Raw genomic sequence first — 16,131 nt, forward strand, 5'->3', positions numbered from 1 at the left:
CATGGTAAAATCTCATCTCTACAAAAAACACAAAAATTAGCCGGGCATGGTGGGGCATGCCTGTAGTCTCAGCTACTTGGGGGTCTGAGGCAGGAGGATTGCTTGAACCTGGGAAGTCAAGGCTGAAGTGAGCCGAGATCCTGCGACTGCACTACAGCCTGGGCGATGAAGTGAGACACACTCTTAAAAACAAAAAAAATGTAACTATGTTATGTTTATGTACTCTTGAAACACTGGTAATTTCAACACAACACAGTGAGAAGGAATTGGTGCCTGTAAGTGAATTATTTCACGTGGCTAAGTTTGCTTCATATTTAAGATTGAAATTTAGAGTCTGGACATAGTGTCTCACGCCTATAATCCCAGTGCTTTGGGAAGCCAAGTTGGGAGGATTGCTTGAGGCCAGGAGTTTGAGATCAGCTGGGGTAACATAGTGAGACCATGACTACAAAAAAATTAGAAAATTAACTGGGTGTGGTGGTGTGCACCTGTAGTCCTAGCTACTTGGGAGGCTGAGACAGGAGGACTGCTTTAGCCTAAGAGTTGGTCAGTAATTTTCTTTAGTACAGACCTAGATACAATTCTTACCCAGAATGGCTTAAAATAGAGCTTAATTATAAGTTTAATGTATTTGCATGTATGGTGAGTTAGTAATATGATCAAGATTCAAATAAATCTCCAAACAATTATACAAAACAGAAAAAAACAAAACACTTTATTTTCCACAAGGAAGAGCAATAGGAAAAATTAAATCATTTCCCACATATTGTTTTCTTAAAACAGAGCCTACAAGGACATATTCAGCACCAAATAAAAAAGGAAAAAAAAGAGAAATTACAAACAGCCATAGAATATAATCTATAAAGCAAACATTTAATATTGCACTTTGTTTTGCTAACATTTTGGATTTACTTTTCCTAATTGAAAAATCAGGAATCTATCTTGAATACTGGAATACAACTGTGAACCTCACATCTTATGTCAGGAATTGACCAATATTTTTTAAAAAGTAATGCCTCTAAAGAAATACTTTTTAATGGGGAAGATAAAACTTTATTTGATAAAGTTTTATACATTTTAAAGTTTTATCACATTTTGTGATCCAGTGCCAATTATCAGAATATTGGTCATTCTTGCTTCATGTGTTATTTGTAAGAGTATATAATGACAAGTATTCCAATGCTATGCATATCAACAATTGTTCCCTAGTCAGACATAAGAGAGAAAAGGGATTTTCTGACAATCCCCCCCAAAACAAAATAAAACCACCAAATGCCCTTTATGCCAAATATTCCATTAGCTTTTTTTGAGGGGGACATTCACAAAATGATTTAACAATAAAAAAATACTTCACCCCCATTTCCTTATTATCTAGTATTAGTTTGCTACGGGAGCCCAAACCCTTTAACCGAATCACTTAAAACGCGATTCATTTTTACACTGGGCTTTCTTCACCCTGTCAGCATTTTTCAAACATGAATTGTCTTCCATGTTTTCTTAAAGGCCACTTATGGAAAAGCCTATTTGTTTTGTATGAGCTTTAAGACAGTATTTAACCAGGTCAAGCACCAAGCCAGAGCTACTATTATTTTCAGCCACTTTATTAACTGTGGGGTTAAATGGCAGGATAGATGTAACACCTACACGTATGTTGCAACATCAGAGATGCTGGTTTTCTTTAAAAACATCAGAGCTGAATTCCTTCTAAAATACAACAACAACAACAACAACAACAAAATAAGTACACTTGGTACCTTGGAAAATGCTGAAATGCTATCATGAATGCTGGTATATTTGTTATGAGCCAACAGAAAATTACCTTTAATATAAACTATAATTTACTTATGTGATTGTTCTTCCTATGTAATCTATACATGATCAAAGTGAGTGATTTCTCATGTTTAGCAAATTGTTCTTTAGGTAATGAAAAACAGTATTCTCATTAGAAAAACACAAAAATACAAAAGATTTATCGCAGCAAACGTTCTAGTATTTTAAATTTTGAAGTTATACACTTTTGGAATAAAGTTGAGTTTTCATGCTATATCAAGCTTGAGCAAGATAGCAAAGGTACAAATTGAGCTCTCTAATCATAACCTTAATATATGTATTCCTGCTCATTAATATACTTTGCACCAGCAAAAATGATTTCCAACATATGTGTTTTGGAGGTAATTAAGTAACTCTGTATAAAAATAAATGCACTTCTCCCTCCTTTCCCCAGTGAATGGAAAACTTCCATACTTTTAAAATAATAATAATAAAAATAATTTTTAAGAGCAACAGCCCTCAACTCTTTGCTGGTGCCTGCCATACTGCCTTTCTTCACTCCATTCTTAGCTCAGCTAGTTTCTTCTTGCATGTCATGATAAAAAGGGAATGTGGGTGGGTTATAACTTTTGTGTATGTCCCGTTTCCAAATTTCCCTCTCCAAAAAGCCAACCAAATAAACGAACAAACAAAAAAAAAACAGTGCAACAAAACACAAATAGCATTCCAACAGTTTGGCAAGTGATGCGTTCACCTGAGATTAAGTGATTTTAGGCAGTCAGTAACAAAATGCTGCTTTGCTGTAATAGTAGAAAGGCAACAAATTTTTAAAAGAAACCAAGAAGGTATACAATCTTGACAGTCTCTTATTAGCTTCCTCCTCTCATCTCTTTTTTCCCCACATTATCTGTTGCGTATCTACTACAGTAGGCTGCAAAACATACAGCAAAAAGGATTGGCTTGAAGGCATTTGATGTTTGTAAATAAATCCACAATTGGATCCAAGCTGAAGAGGTGATACATGGTCAGCCTAGTAGGACAATTCTGAGCATGTGCATACGCAGGTAAAGTCCAGGCTATATTAAATTAAAAAAAAAAAATGTCAGTGCGTCTTTTCATGTTAAAGTTTTTTCAAAGCTTTCTTTTGTTCCTTGTTGTGCTGACCACAAACAAGTTTTAAGAGTATCAAGAGTCTGGCAAAAATAGAAAAAAAAAAAAAAAAAAAAAAAAGCTGTAGTGACATCGAACCGCACAATGTAAGCATTGAGCATGTGCAAATTTTCAAATCAAAAGAAGGAGATCATCCCTCTTTACAACGTGGTGTCTTGACACGTACAACCATAGGCTAAGAAGACTGCTCTGAGTATGTGCCAGTTTTAAAAGAGAAAAGCTTAGATCTTCAAGCATGTTGGAGCAGTCCCAGAATGTTGCTGTAGGCTTCTAAAGCATGATCACTGGTTGTTTCATGTATTCGCCATTTTTCTGGGCAAAAGCAATTCCACTTCCTCTGAAACGTGTCTCCAAGATACTTCTCTGTCCTCAGCCGGAAGAGATACAGTTCAGAACCCACATCAACTTGATTCAACCAAGTGTTCCTTCAACGAGAGGGGCAGGATGGTCTGTCATCTGCTGACTGATCAGGATTTGGATCAATCTAGAAAGAAATGAGAAGAAAAGTTTACAGAGTTATTTCATGAGGTCTAGGAAGAATGCAGCAAATGATTACAATTCTGAATACTAGTCAAGAAATGTAATCAGAGAGAGCATACATAGCTTGTTAGCATATTGTAGCCAATTATAGCATATTGTATCCAATTATTCTCTTTTCATATCTGAAATGCTATGTGGGGAGGAAAGGGTGCTGGTACCTATAAAGTACCTGATATTTAATTACTAGATTAACAAGATTAAGGTATGTCTGAATAGTCGCCTATTTCATAAAAATTAACAGTAAAATTTTATCATTGAATGAAGATTTACTCAGTATTGTAGTAGTACTTAATTAAGACCTAAATACACAATATAGAATATCTTCATAGCAATCATCTCCTTTTGTAAAGTACCCCTTTTCATCCTTCTACAAAAAAGTTAACCCATTGCTTCCTCTGACTTTGGAAAAATGAAATTGTGTAAACAATTCTCTTTGTTTATACAATGTGCAAACAATTTGTTTACTTACATAAACAATGTGCTTATGTGAGGTAATAACTCATGGGTGTAAAACTCCAGAGATGGCCAAAAAATGCAGTGTGTGTATCAGGAAGTAAAACTACTGAACCCAAAATACTCAAGAGATTTTCTCTCACCTTCTTTATCTTTGAAGTGACTTTCATATGTACATATTTTTAATGAAAAGTTGCTTCTCAGGTACAAAGATAATAGAATGGTCACAGAAAAGCAAATTGTTGGGTTTAATATATTTTTTACTGAAAGAGCTTTTGGATGAGACCCATCCACTTGCATTTAAATGTGGAACAACCCAAATTGCCTCAGAAGCTTTAGGTAAAACACATTTTTGAAGGAAAAAAGTCAAATAACTCTTAGTTAAATCACACCCTGAACATATTTTAGAGTTTTAAAAGTTGCAAATTATCTTTGGTGCTTTTTAAAAGGTGGCAGAATTTTCCCACAAATTGCTTAAAAGTGAACTATACTTAGATTGCCATTCTTTTTAAAATGCCTCCTTGGACAGCCAGGGAGCCTCAAATCAAGCCAGAAATGACTGACTTATAATAAGCAAGAAAGAAATGTCCAAGTAAAAATGTAATGACAAAATCTGTAGCAAGTGACAGAACACTTTTAGCATCTAACAGAAATTTTATGTATTAGAAGATAGAAAAAAATTATGTCTCATGAAGAATTCTGAATATTCTATAATCAATGAATGAAGAAGATCTCATATTATTGCATCCCAAGGAAAACTGACCCTTCCAGTTATGGTGTTAAAAAAAAAAAGAGAGAAATTTGATGAACAATCCCCCTGATGTTTAATTTGGGAGTAATATTTCAGTGTAAAACAGCCATGTAAATTACAGTAACCAAAAGAAAAAGCTGATTCTAGTAATTTACAGAATTATTTTGGTATCAAAACCAACTCCAAAACCCCTTAAAAATGTGTACTAGTGGCTAAAGTCACTCTGAAATACCGTGAAATTGCTAGATACCCTACCTACTTACTCCTTGTCTTTACATATACTGTTCTTTCTGCCTTTTGAGGACTACTCATTCTTCACAATACAGCTTAACGGTCACCTTTTCAAGAAGCCCCACCTGATTCCCAAGACCCAATAAGCTGCTCCTCAAATGAGCTGTGCATTTTATCACATTATGATGTAATATTTTGCTTCTTAGCTTGTTTTCCTCAGTAGTCTGTGGGCTTCTCCTAAGGGCTATGTTTATTTACATTTAAGTGCTTAGCTGCCATCAATGAGATAAATGAAAATAGTCTAACCATGTGGGAATGTTGTTTTAAGATGTTATCACAAATACATTATTTCTTATGACTGAGAATGTCAAAATACGCAAGAATTGGAAAAGAATCATGAATAAGATAAATTCTAGCTATTTAATTACTGTTTGCAAAATGCCAGTTCTTCCTATTAGTGCTTGGATATACAAAATTCTTCCTTCAAAAAATGTGTCTCAAGATACAAGTTTAAGAGAAAAAAAAATTAGTAATTCAACATGAGGTTAGATCATTGTCTTAATTCCCTAACAAGTGAACAGTCCTACCTCTATCTCAAACTTAGTAAATACTGACAACCTTAATCTTAACTTTTACTCTGTCGTTTTCAATTATTTGTTCTGTTATTATCACGATAATCAAGATCTAATTACATTTAAAAAAAAATGCCTGCAATGCTATTTCCCAAGACAGCCAGTTCATTGCATACTTAAGAGTAGGTACTTACTTCTGAATAAAGAGGCGGAGGCAAGAACCGAAACTCCTGGATATATGCAAACAGTGGTCCTTGAAGCGCTCTCTCAAAGTCATCACAAGCATTCACTGGTGCAAGATTGTTCCGCCTTTGTTCCTCTGTTACCACTTCTGCATAGCTGGGTGGTGCTGAAGGAAAAAGATACACGCAATTCGAACAGCATGTTCTTATGCATGTCAAAATACACAAAATAGTAGGTATTAAAAAGCAATGTCAAGGTAAAATAATAATTATTTGTTTGGTGATTAAAACTATGAAGACATATAATCAAAACTGAGTATTAGGGGCACATCTACTTTCTTTAGGGGAAGATTACATTCATCTAGGGTCATAAAATATCAGAAGCAAAATAATTTTCTTGATATTAATAGTAAGAGATTAAGCTTAGATATGTATTATCAAATTACCTTCAGGTCTTTCAGGAAGTGATAAACTGAGCCAGTTCATATTCATGCTACACTGACTGCTTACACTTGAGGTTCTGCTACCAAATGGATGTAGAGGAATGGTACCGATGACAAGTGGCAAATTAAGAAATAAATCCATAGCTCCAGGAATATCCACATATACCTAAACATTGCAAAGAAATATTACGTTTAGAATGCCAAGTATGATTTCCTTTTCAAAAACTAATAACCAATTTTAATGTTATTTGAAACTCCCATTTACTTCATTTTTTATCTTACATACATGAAAAGTTCTCTTTTATGTATAATTCTATATAGTACATTTACATATAAGGTATAATTATAAGTCAAACTATATAAAGAGTTATGTATTTCATATGTCACTATATATGGAATTAAAAAATCTAGATGTAAGACAAAATTATGTCTCCATAACTTTAAGATTAAAAACAAAACAAAACAAAACAAAACACCAAAGACTTCTTGGGCCAGGCACTGTGGCTCAGCCTCTAATTCCAACACTTTGGGAGGCCATGGTGGGTGGATCACTTGAGCCCAGGAGTTCAAGACCAACCTGGGTGACATGGTGAAACTCCATCACGACAAAAAATACAAAAATTATCCAGGCCTGGCTACAGGCACACTTGTATTCCCAGCTACTTGGGAGGCTCAGGTGGGAGGACCACTGGAGCCCAGAAAGCAGAGGCTGCAGCAGAGCTGAGACTGTGCCGCGGCACTCCAGCCTGGGTGACAGGTGTTTCAAAAAAGAAAAAAGAAAGGAAAAAACCTCTTAAATGTGTACATACCATTAGTGAATATTCCACACGGATTATACTACAGTCGAGGATAGAGGGAGAAACTGGTGGAATTTTCAGCAACTTGCCATTCCACGTCTCTGTCTTTCCAGATGATAAGGATTCCCCACGCAAGTTAGCCACAAGCTGTTTTACTTCCTTCATTTTCCCTTTGGCATAGAAGGCCTGTGTTTGGTAAATGGCTGCCTTTGGCACCACCATTCGGGAAGAGCAGTTCTCAATCTCAGCAAATATCTGAATTGATTCACCTAGAGAGGGAAAAATATATACATATCTACTGTTAGAAAAAAAATAACAAAAGAAATCAAGAATCTTTTTTTTTTTTGAGGGAGTCTCACTCTGTCGCCCAGGCTGGAGTGCAGTGGCCAGATCTCAGCTCACTGCAAGCTCCGCCTCCCGGGTTTACGCCATTCTCCTGCCTCAGCCTCCCGAGTAGCTGGGACTACAGGCGCCCGCCACCTCGCCCGGCTAGTATTTTTTTTTTTTTTTTTGTATTTTTCAGTAGAGACGGGGTTTCACCAGGTTAGCCAGGACGGTCTCGATCTCCTGACCTCGTGATCCGCCCGTCTCGGCCTCCCAAAGTGCTGGGATTACAGGCTTGAGCCACCGCGCCTGGCCAAGAAATCAAGATTCTTAAAGCTAAAGTAAGAAAGAGCAACTAACATGCACGAAAAGGTGTCCTAGGAACTGCAAATAACTTAAGAGTCATAGAAATGAACTCATCAGTAGCTATTTGAAAAAGGAAACTACATTCTATTTTGTGAAAAAACAAATGGAAAAGCACAATTTGTAATTTCACAAAAGAATACGATATTATGTTGATATTTAATAGTTATATTATAAATTTATACACAAAAGCTAAGTGAAGAAAGTTTTTTGTGGGAATCTACCTCATACATACCTGGGGTATAGCCCTTCCTTTCAATTTTGGCACTTAAGGATATTGGGCCTGAGGTACAGAACCAGCAACAGAGTGTCTTTTCTTTTGTGCCTGCTTGGGGTGACTGTAAGAAAACAATTTAGAGAAAAAGGTCAGTGTATGGATTGGTACAATCAATACCAGAATATTTTAAAATATAATCCTAAATTTGTGGAAAAATAAAAATTAAAACTGGTTTTGCTTTTTTTTTTGGATCCAGATATACTTCTTATTTTTTAACTAATTGATGGTTTTGAATTATACCATTACTTTTATTTTTATATAAATTTCCATTCAATTAGAAAAAAAAGGTAAAGGGTGTACAGCCTTTCCCATAAAGTTTTTTAGTTCACACTATTTACAAATACAGTAATGAAAAACCAACCAAATAAAAAAAACCCTTTCCACATTCCATTTAAACTGCCTTAAAAAGGCAGCACAGAAAGCAATCTGACTATAATTCCAAATGTTAACATCTTTCTCTGAGAATATAAAAAAAAATGTAAAAAAAGGAAAATGCCCATTTCTTATTTGCTTTAAAGATGTTATCATTTGTTTAAACCAAATACAGTTTTAAGTCAAATTTGATTTATTCTCAGACAAATGCAATTAAAAAATAGATTCTTTTAAAAAAGGAGTTTTTTTAATGAAACGAATGATTCCCCATTATTTGACAACTATCCCTCTATTGGAATAACAAAGTATAGTACAAATTTTAGATTATGATATTGTCAAGTTAAGTGATATTGTATTACAATAAAAGATACTACTGTCCTTCTTCCACTCAAATCATCCAAGGACCAGATCTGTTTGTTGTTATGGCTTTTGTTACTCATATTGTGAGTAAGAGATACTTCATATCATATACTGGTCTTAGTTTCATATTTACTTAAAGGTACTACAATGTCAAAAATATGAGCATATTTTTCATTAATTTCAGTGTTCTTGACTGTATTTAAGAAAATGTATATTTATGGAATTTTAAAAGAAAACCAGTATTTTAAAATTATGACAACTGCATAGTTTAGGTGATTGATTATTCTTTAATATTTATATGCCAAAAACAAAGAATGAGTAATTCAGTCAATTCTTACCAGTAATGAAGGAGTGTTGATATCTATATGCTCAAAGACTGTAAATTCCTTCTTTAATTTTACTGGTAGTAGCCAAGGCCTGTGCAATTCGGCTTTCACCCAATAGCGCACACTGCCATGTCGGCCTTCGAATGAGGTAGCAAGTGGTCTGTGCAGAATATAAAGGTCAATATATTAATTTTATACCTCTTTCTAACAATTACACAGTAGGTCAGAATAGAAGTGTTAATATATTGTATCGTTTATGTACCAATGAGGTATCAAACATGTAATTTAAAAAATTTCCAAAGGGATAAGTCATTGGGGAAAAAACTTTCTATTTTCCAAGTAACAACAAACAATAAATATCTTTAAAATTTTGCTTTAAAAAGCCAGAAGAATACAATCCATTTAAACTAAGAGGAGGCTACTTTTAATGATGGTGGCAAAATTATGAAAGTTTAATGGACATTTTTTGAAAAGGCCAAGAATTCAAAAACAAAGTTGAGAATGGTTTAACTATTTCTACTGATAAATTCTAGACACTGGTTAAATATTCAGACCAAATTCCCTATAGTACTCCACTTCTCATTAGTCAGATTACCATCTTTTTACAGCAACTAATTAAGGTCTAGAAAAGGCCTGGAATAGTCATTATAGTTTCAAAAATTTCACATTTCATAAGTTTACTGAAAAACTACTTTTGTATCTCTCAGTTTACTCATTTTCTAATTCTTGTTTGGCTGTTCTCTAACTTTACAGGCTTCAAAAGAAAAAGAAATAGTCCTCTTGATCTATGTCAAGAGAATCAAATTTTTTTTTTAACTGTCAGATCTTACTTGTGAAAGGTTTTATTTTAGCGAGTTCAGTCTCTTTTTCATAATTTCATTAGTAAAATACTCAGTGTTCAGTTAGTTACAAGGAAGAGTGCTAGTTCAGATTAGTATAAGGAACACTGGTGTTTTCACATTTTTTTTTGCATTTTAGACTCCCATATTAACTTGTATATAGCAGAGAAATAAAATCTTAAACTGTATGCTAATAATTATCCAAAGTTTATGTTAAATGACTTTGGTTTACAGATAGAACTTTAATATTAAATGACCCTGAAAATACTCAGGCCCCATATTAGCGTTATTCTATTGATAAACTTTAATATTTTTCTCAGAAATTAGATGAGGGCATTATATTCCAAATAAAATTCTCAAATAATATAGTAAATAGAATTTTCTAAAAAATACCATTTATGACTTCTCTCTTTATATAACATCTCAAGCACTAGAATTAACAAATGTAGAATTATGTACATTTGTCACCTGACAAAATCTTATGTAATCTGTTTATTCTCCAGAATAATCGGCACAAGTGCCATTTTGCAGGTTTTAGTATTTGCTAAAAGGCGTTATTTTTTAAAAAACAGTTTGTATAATCTCTTCCAACAATCTGTCATTAATTCAAGAATACACCACTTTCCTTTTTCCTTTCTTACTAGATTCCAAGTTTTGTATCAACGTATCCTTGATGTATTTTTCCTTTTAAGCTTGGGTCATATCTCTTGTGAAACCTTCCCAATAATTCTTTGTACAGAAGTTATTAAGTTCATATCAGGAAAACAACATTTCTAAAGTTAGGATATTCCTAATTATTTTTACTTTTGAAGCTTACTGCTATCGGTTAGTTATTGGTTAGTATTAGCAGAAAAGGTGGAACACAGAACTTTTTATAAATTGAAGCTACTGAGACTTGATAGGGTCTTTTCTCATAATGACAACTGATAATAAACTAAGTATAAAGTGGTTACTATTTGACTAGCACCTTCCAATTCACTCATGTTAAAGGAAACACTATTCCTATTTTAAAAACCTCATGAACATTGGGATAGAAGACTGAAATTTGAGTATGCTTTCTATAATTTTGCCACGGTAGATTAAAAAATAGCTTCTTATGTTTAATATATTGTTTTCCTCTAGCAAGTTCCAGTCATGAAAAGGGTTTTTTTTTTTTAACTAAAAGTGTTTAAATTTAGAATACTTAATTTTAAAGAAATGCTCTGATCATGGGTATGTATAAAAATGTCTATTATTTATAATACTTACGTCTGTGGAAGCTCGAAGCTGAATGCATATTCATGCCTTCCTGAATGAATAGTGTGGAAGCCTTCTTCGGAATTATCATCATCTAAAAGAAACATAAAAAGAAAACAAAGAATTTATTATTTGACATTTACATACTCTGCAGGGTGGCATAACTTTAAAGATGCTTACATAATAATTAAGACCACAAAACAAGCTTTGGAGTCTGAGAGAGCCGAGTTCTAATTCTAACTTCATCATTTCCTCTGGACGAAATAAAAATCCCGTTTTCAGCTGCCTTATCTGTAAAATGGGGATAATGAATACTCACACCCCACAGACTTTTATTTTTTAAATGGAAAATGACCCAAACTGTAAAGCATCTGTTGATAAAATAGTATATATACTCAAAAGGCTCGGGTCTCACATCATGGTAAGATAATGTTATCTTTGTCTCCAGCTGTTTGCTTAAATTTATCGCATGAAGACTACAATGTATCAAATAAAAACTGTTCGTGCAACCCTTTTAAAAATATGTCAGTTTAGGGGTAATAATGCCAAAGATGTGAATAGAATAGATACTCCAAAACCACTAGAAAACTTTGTCAAATAGATGGAGTTAAAAAAAAAAAAAAAAGGCACACACATTGATTTTAATGTCAGTTTTGTAATTAAAAATAATTATTTATTGACCTAAAGTGATCACAACACTCAGTCCTAGCAACGATTAAAATTTGCATAAACTATACCTTAGATCATTACCAAGAACCGCATTTAGGAGGTGCCTGCTTATAAGGAAACAATATTGTCGGACATTCTTGAAGAAGATGGAAGTCTAATTATTAACAGTTTCCAGTTTCTATAAAAAAGGAATGACCTTTCATTTTACAACCAATTTTTTTGGTCAAATTTGTTTTTCAAGTGGCATGAAAATAAAGAAATATAATCGAAAATATGGGAGGGGGTTCTAGATAATTAAAATGCTTATTTAGCGTTCTAAATAATTATTTAGTTTTCTCGGTGTAGAAACCTTTACGATTAGCCCCCAGAGTAGAAAAAACTGGCATATTATTTAACTTTCCTTCAGCAAAGCATTGAATATACACAAAAAACGTGATGCCTCCCTGATATCAAACGAGAAAAGGGGGGAAAAGCAAGTATACGTCGATACTTTTATTTAAAAATCACGGTAATTCGCTTATGTCTCCATACAATTTTCCTCGTCCCCTGTGCAAATCCCCTGAACAGATTTCAGAACCAAAAACTAGCTGACGAGCTGGGGGCCATTTAAATTCGCTCCCCTCGAAGGCGCCCAAAGTTCGCCTTCCTCTCCCTTTCTTCCCTCTTCGCTCCCTTTTTGTGCCAGCTCAGCAGTCTCATTGAGGCGAGCGGCGGCGGCCGCGCCGTGGTAAACAAGTGCCGGGCTGTCAATCAAGAACTAGACCGGAGCAGGAGAGGACCGGCCTAAACCGGCGCGAGCAGATCCCAGCCGGCCTGCTCGCGCGCCGCCGCCGCCGCCGCCCGCGCGCCCCGCTATACATACGGCATACGTCGCGCGGCGCTCGCGCCCGTGCCCGCACAACCTAGCCTGCTGGACGAGGGGCGGGGCGAGCGAGCCGCGGCGCTTCCGCTTTACACGCCCCAGCCGGCGACCGGTTCGATCTGGCTCGGGCCACTCTGACACCTTTAGTTTCCGCGAGGGAAACTGGGGCGGCCGAGGGGAGGCGGGGGCCTGAAGCTTTCGGAAAACAATAGGGGAGGGGGCAGAGGATACCCTTCGAAGTCCCCACCCAGATTTCCATATTGGAATCATTTTCTTTCTTCCCCGGGCCAGCCTCTGCTCTGTCCCCTCAGGTCAACTCAAGGTAGCCAGTGTGGCGACTGGAGAGGTCGGGGAACACGCTTTGTTTCAGAAGCGTTCACAGGAGTCCCCTGACACCTCCTACCCAGAAGATAGCTTACGGGGGTCCTGCCAACCCTTCCCATCCAAATTCCATCTGAAAAGGATTTTCCACTAAAGTTGGGTCCCGGGCCATCCGGCACCTGTAAGGCCGGCAGGAGCGTCTGCCCTCAACTCAGCTAAAGCCTGAAGTCGTTTCCTTTCGATGGTCCTTAGCAGGCCCAAAAGAGGGGCGATAGAACGTGATGTGACACGGGCCGGGCGCCCCCAGAAGCCCGGGAACAAACGTGAGTATGGACTGGGTGGGGGTGGCTCTGGAGGGACCTTTACCGGCGCACGCCGGTTTCCTAGCCTCGCCCCAGCAGCGGCGCGAGCCCCCTCTCCCCACTCGCCCGCGCCCAATCCAATCAGCGCCTGCCATCGCCTTAGCAACAGGCTAACAAACCTGGCTCCGCCTATCCCGGGCGCCCGGGGCGGGGTCTCAGTTACCAGGCTAGTTTGAGAGCTCCCAGTTTCAAGTCATTGAAACTATTCCAGACTGAGCTCGTCTACGCGTTGCAGGGTTTGGGGGGCATTTTGTTGGGGGTGCAGGGCATTTAGTTTTCTTTACCATGAAATCATGGTGTAACTAATGAAATTATATTTGTCCTCACAACTCATTGTTCTACTTTTCCCCCATTGCAAGTCTCAACCTCTTGAAGAAAAATCTGTTTCTTTCACCCATTTCATAAAAGGCTGCAATATTCAGAAAGGTAGAAACACAAACTCATCTATCTGCTTTTCAACAAATATCAAGACTGTCATTAGGCATCTGCATCTCCTATCAGTGTTAACGCTTGGAGACATTAATTAGTTATTTCAGGATGCAAAGTAGCTGTATCTACGAAAATCCTGCTAAAGAACTGAGTTCACCTTAATAGTTTCAGAAATCATGCATTAATACTGCCCCTCAAAGCATCCTTCATTTCTCACTTGCCTTAGTTCAGTCATCAGCACCTCTCCAGGATGTACGTTTTTAATATAAAAAAGAAGGTAAAATATGTCTCTAATTTTTTTCTGAAAAATCGCCAACATCTGAACTAAATACTGCATTAAAAAGGAGAGGCACAAAAATTACATAACCAGTTTTAACATTATATTCTTCTTGGGCTAGGAATTAAGTCATCGCCACCACCTGACGCGTGTAACCAATCTGCTGAGAGCAGAACAAGCGCCCCTCCTCACCACCCCCCAGAACTGGTCCGAAACAGGATTGAACCGCTTCTAACAAAGGGTGGAAACTTAGAAAAACAAGCCTAGACTCTCCTATATTTCCACAATGTAACCATTTAAACAATAGATTGGAAATCTCAGGACTCCTTCTCCCTTTGACAACCCTTTATCTCCCTCTTCTAACCAAAAATCAAATCCAGTGTGCCCTATACTTTTCAATTCCATTTGACTGGCATGGGTTTCATTGAATGCACGTTCCAAAGTTAGACATGATGCTCGGAAAAGAAAATTACTGATCCTAAATGGCTTCTAAAACTGACTCGATACCTATCATAATGACAGACAGTACCCTTTAAAATAAGGAATGCTGGGTGTAAATTTTTAAAGGAATGGGAAAGAATAGAGAAAAAACACGTGGGGTGTTGATACCATATGTCAAAATAAGCCACATAAACCTTTTATGAAAGCACAGTGATCAATTCTTTAAAGTCTTTTGCATTCCAAAATTAAAAATGAAACACGCCCATTAAGCCTCTTAAAAATGTTATTACATTTCTTGATTGAAGTTCAGTTTTTACATCTTAGGTTGCAAGTAAAAGGGCAAAAATCTAAGACTGCAGCTTTTAGCAATCATTTGAAAATATATTAGTAAAACGATTGCATTGGATTCAAGCAGAATTTATAAGGTGCAAATGGACTACAAGCGCGTATGGCACAGACCAAGCCGGGTATAGAGGTAGTTGAATAAGTGTAGTTTGCAGTCACTTTGCAGATGCCTGCATGCATTACGGCTTAACACACGATGAACGTCAAGGAGAATCCAAACCTTCCAACTTTGCTAACCTTTATCAAACTGCTTAGTTATACTATGAGTAGAATCACGTTAATTCAGAAAACTGAAAAGGTACGTTTCCAAAGAAAATGAGTCCAATGACTTCTGAATAACAGAAAAACTTACCTCTTTCGTGCCCAATTAAGATGTCTTTATGGTTGAAATATTCTACTTCTTCAGTGTAATTCTGTGTATAGGCAGTATTGGAGCCGGCGTTTCTAGATTCAGTCCAGCGTACTTTCGCATGTCCTCTTGCATGAATTTTAAGAGATTTTACTCTGATTTCCCCAGTAACTTCTAAATTTACCCTTCCTGAGACAGTATCCCCACTAGAATACACAGGGACATTGCTGTCATTAAGACAGTCAAAGCTTATTGTCAAACTCTTCACCTTTCCCAGCACCATGTTTATAACAAAATCTATAAAAATATAATGTAAGACAAAAAAGTCAAGATCGCATATAAAATGTGATCTTCACTTAACACTGATCGATATTTTTGCCGTGCAAAATGCTTGCAGGCCGGATCAGTGATTCTCTACAAATAGTTCATTGAGATTTCTTAAAAAGTCAGGGCAGCAGAAGCTGCTGCTCCGCGCTCCCGCTCGTCTCAGTGGTCTCCTTACAAAGACGGGCGGCTAAAGGCTGCCAGCTCACTTTAAGAGCAGCTTTGTGAAAAACAACCCCAATGCGCAGGCGCAGGCCGCGGCTGCTGTCCGCCCTCCCTGCGCGCCCCCTCCCGTGTCGCGCCGCGCCGCGCTGCGCTCGCTCCCTCTCTTGCTCGCTCGCTCCCGGGTACAGTAGGTGTAGAGTTAGGGGAAGGAGATACTGGAGCTGCCGGCCGGCTGAACCTGACTTCTCTTCATTGTGGGCTCCTATTGGTAGGCAGGCTGCCGTATACCCTCGACGTGCTATCTGGAGCCCCTTACCGAGCACACTCTACTGGAAAGATAATGGCAGAGTGGGGCGCGAGGGGACAAGGCCTGGGTGGGGAGTTTGCAAAGCCAAGTAAGGATAAACTGCAGTGACCACCCCAAAGCGTGCGTTACTGGCACTGCAGCGTTTTACCAACTGCCTGGATGGGAGGAGGAAAAAGTGATGTGTGAAGAGAGATGGGGGAAGGGAGAAACCGGTTGGGCAAGCGGCCGATTGTTGAGCATAATCTAACGAATTTTCAAAGAAAACGTAATAAAA

The 16,131-nt window shown here is 37.2% G+C and overlaps 1 protein-coding gene and 1 long non-coding RNA gene across 2 annotated transcripts in view; one reads left to right on the forward strand and one right to left on the reverse strand.

Annotated features, from left to right (window-relative positions):
- Positions 1-686: 686 nt before the first annotated feature.
- On the reverse strand, positions 687-15,605 carry ARRDC3 (arrestin domain containing 3). Its single transcript, XM_011978025.1, has 8 exons — positions 15,065-15,605; positions 11,019-11,100; positions 8,944-9,091; positions 7,832-7,934; positions 6,922-7,178; positions 6,116-6,278; positions 5,682-5,836; positions 687-3,424 (listed from the first exon to the last, which is right to left on the reverse strand). Exons 1-8 carry the CDS (start codon positions 15,342-15,344, stop codon positions 3,368-3,370), a joined length of 1,245 nt encoding a protein of 414 aa, XP_011833415.1. The 5' UTR covers positions 15,345-15,605; the 3' UTR covers positions 687-3,367.
- The window catches only part of LOC105538217, a 37,579-nt gene continuing 34,071 nt past the window's right edge, over positions 12,624-16,131 (forward strand). Inside the window, exon 1 of the long non-coding RNA XR_001005860.1 lies at positions 12,624-13,181. This is a non-coding gene — a long non-coding RNA (uncharacterized LOC105538217). The remainder of the gene's footprint in view (positions 13,182-16,131) is intronic.

The sequence above is a fragment of the Mandrillus leucophaeus genome, unplaced genomic scaffold, assembly GCF_000951045.1.
Source record: "Mandrillus leucophaeus isolate KB7577 unplaced genomic scaffold, Mleu.le_1.0 Scaffold187, whole genome shotgun sequence".
Taxonomy (NCBI): Eukaryota; Metazoa; Chordata; class Mammalia; order Primates; family Cercopithecidae; genus Mandrillus; species Mandrillus leucophaeus.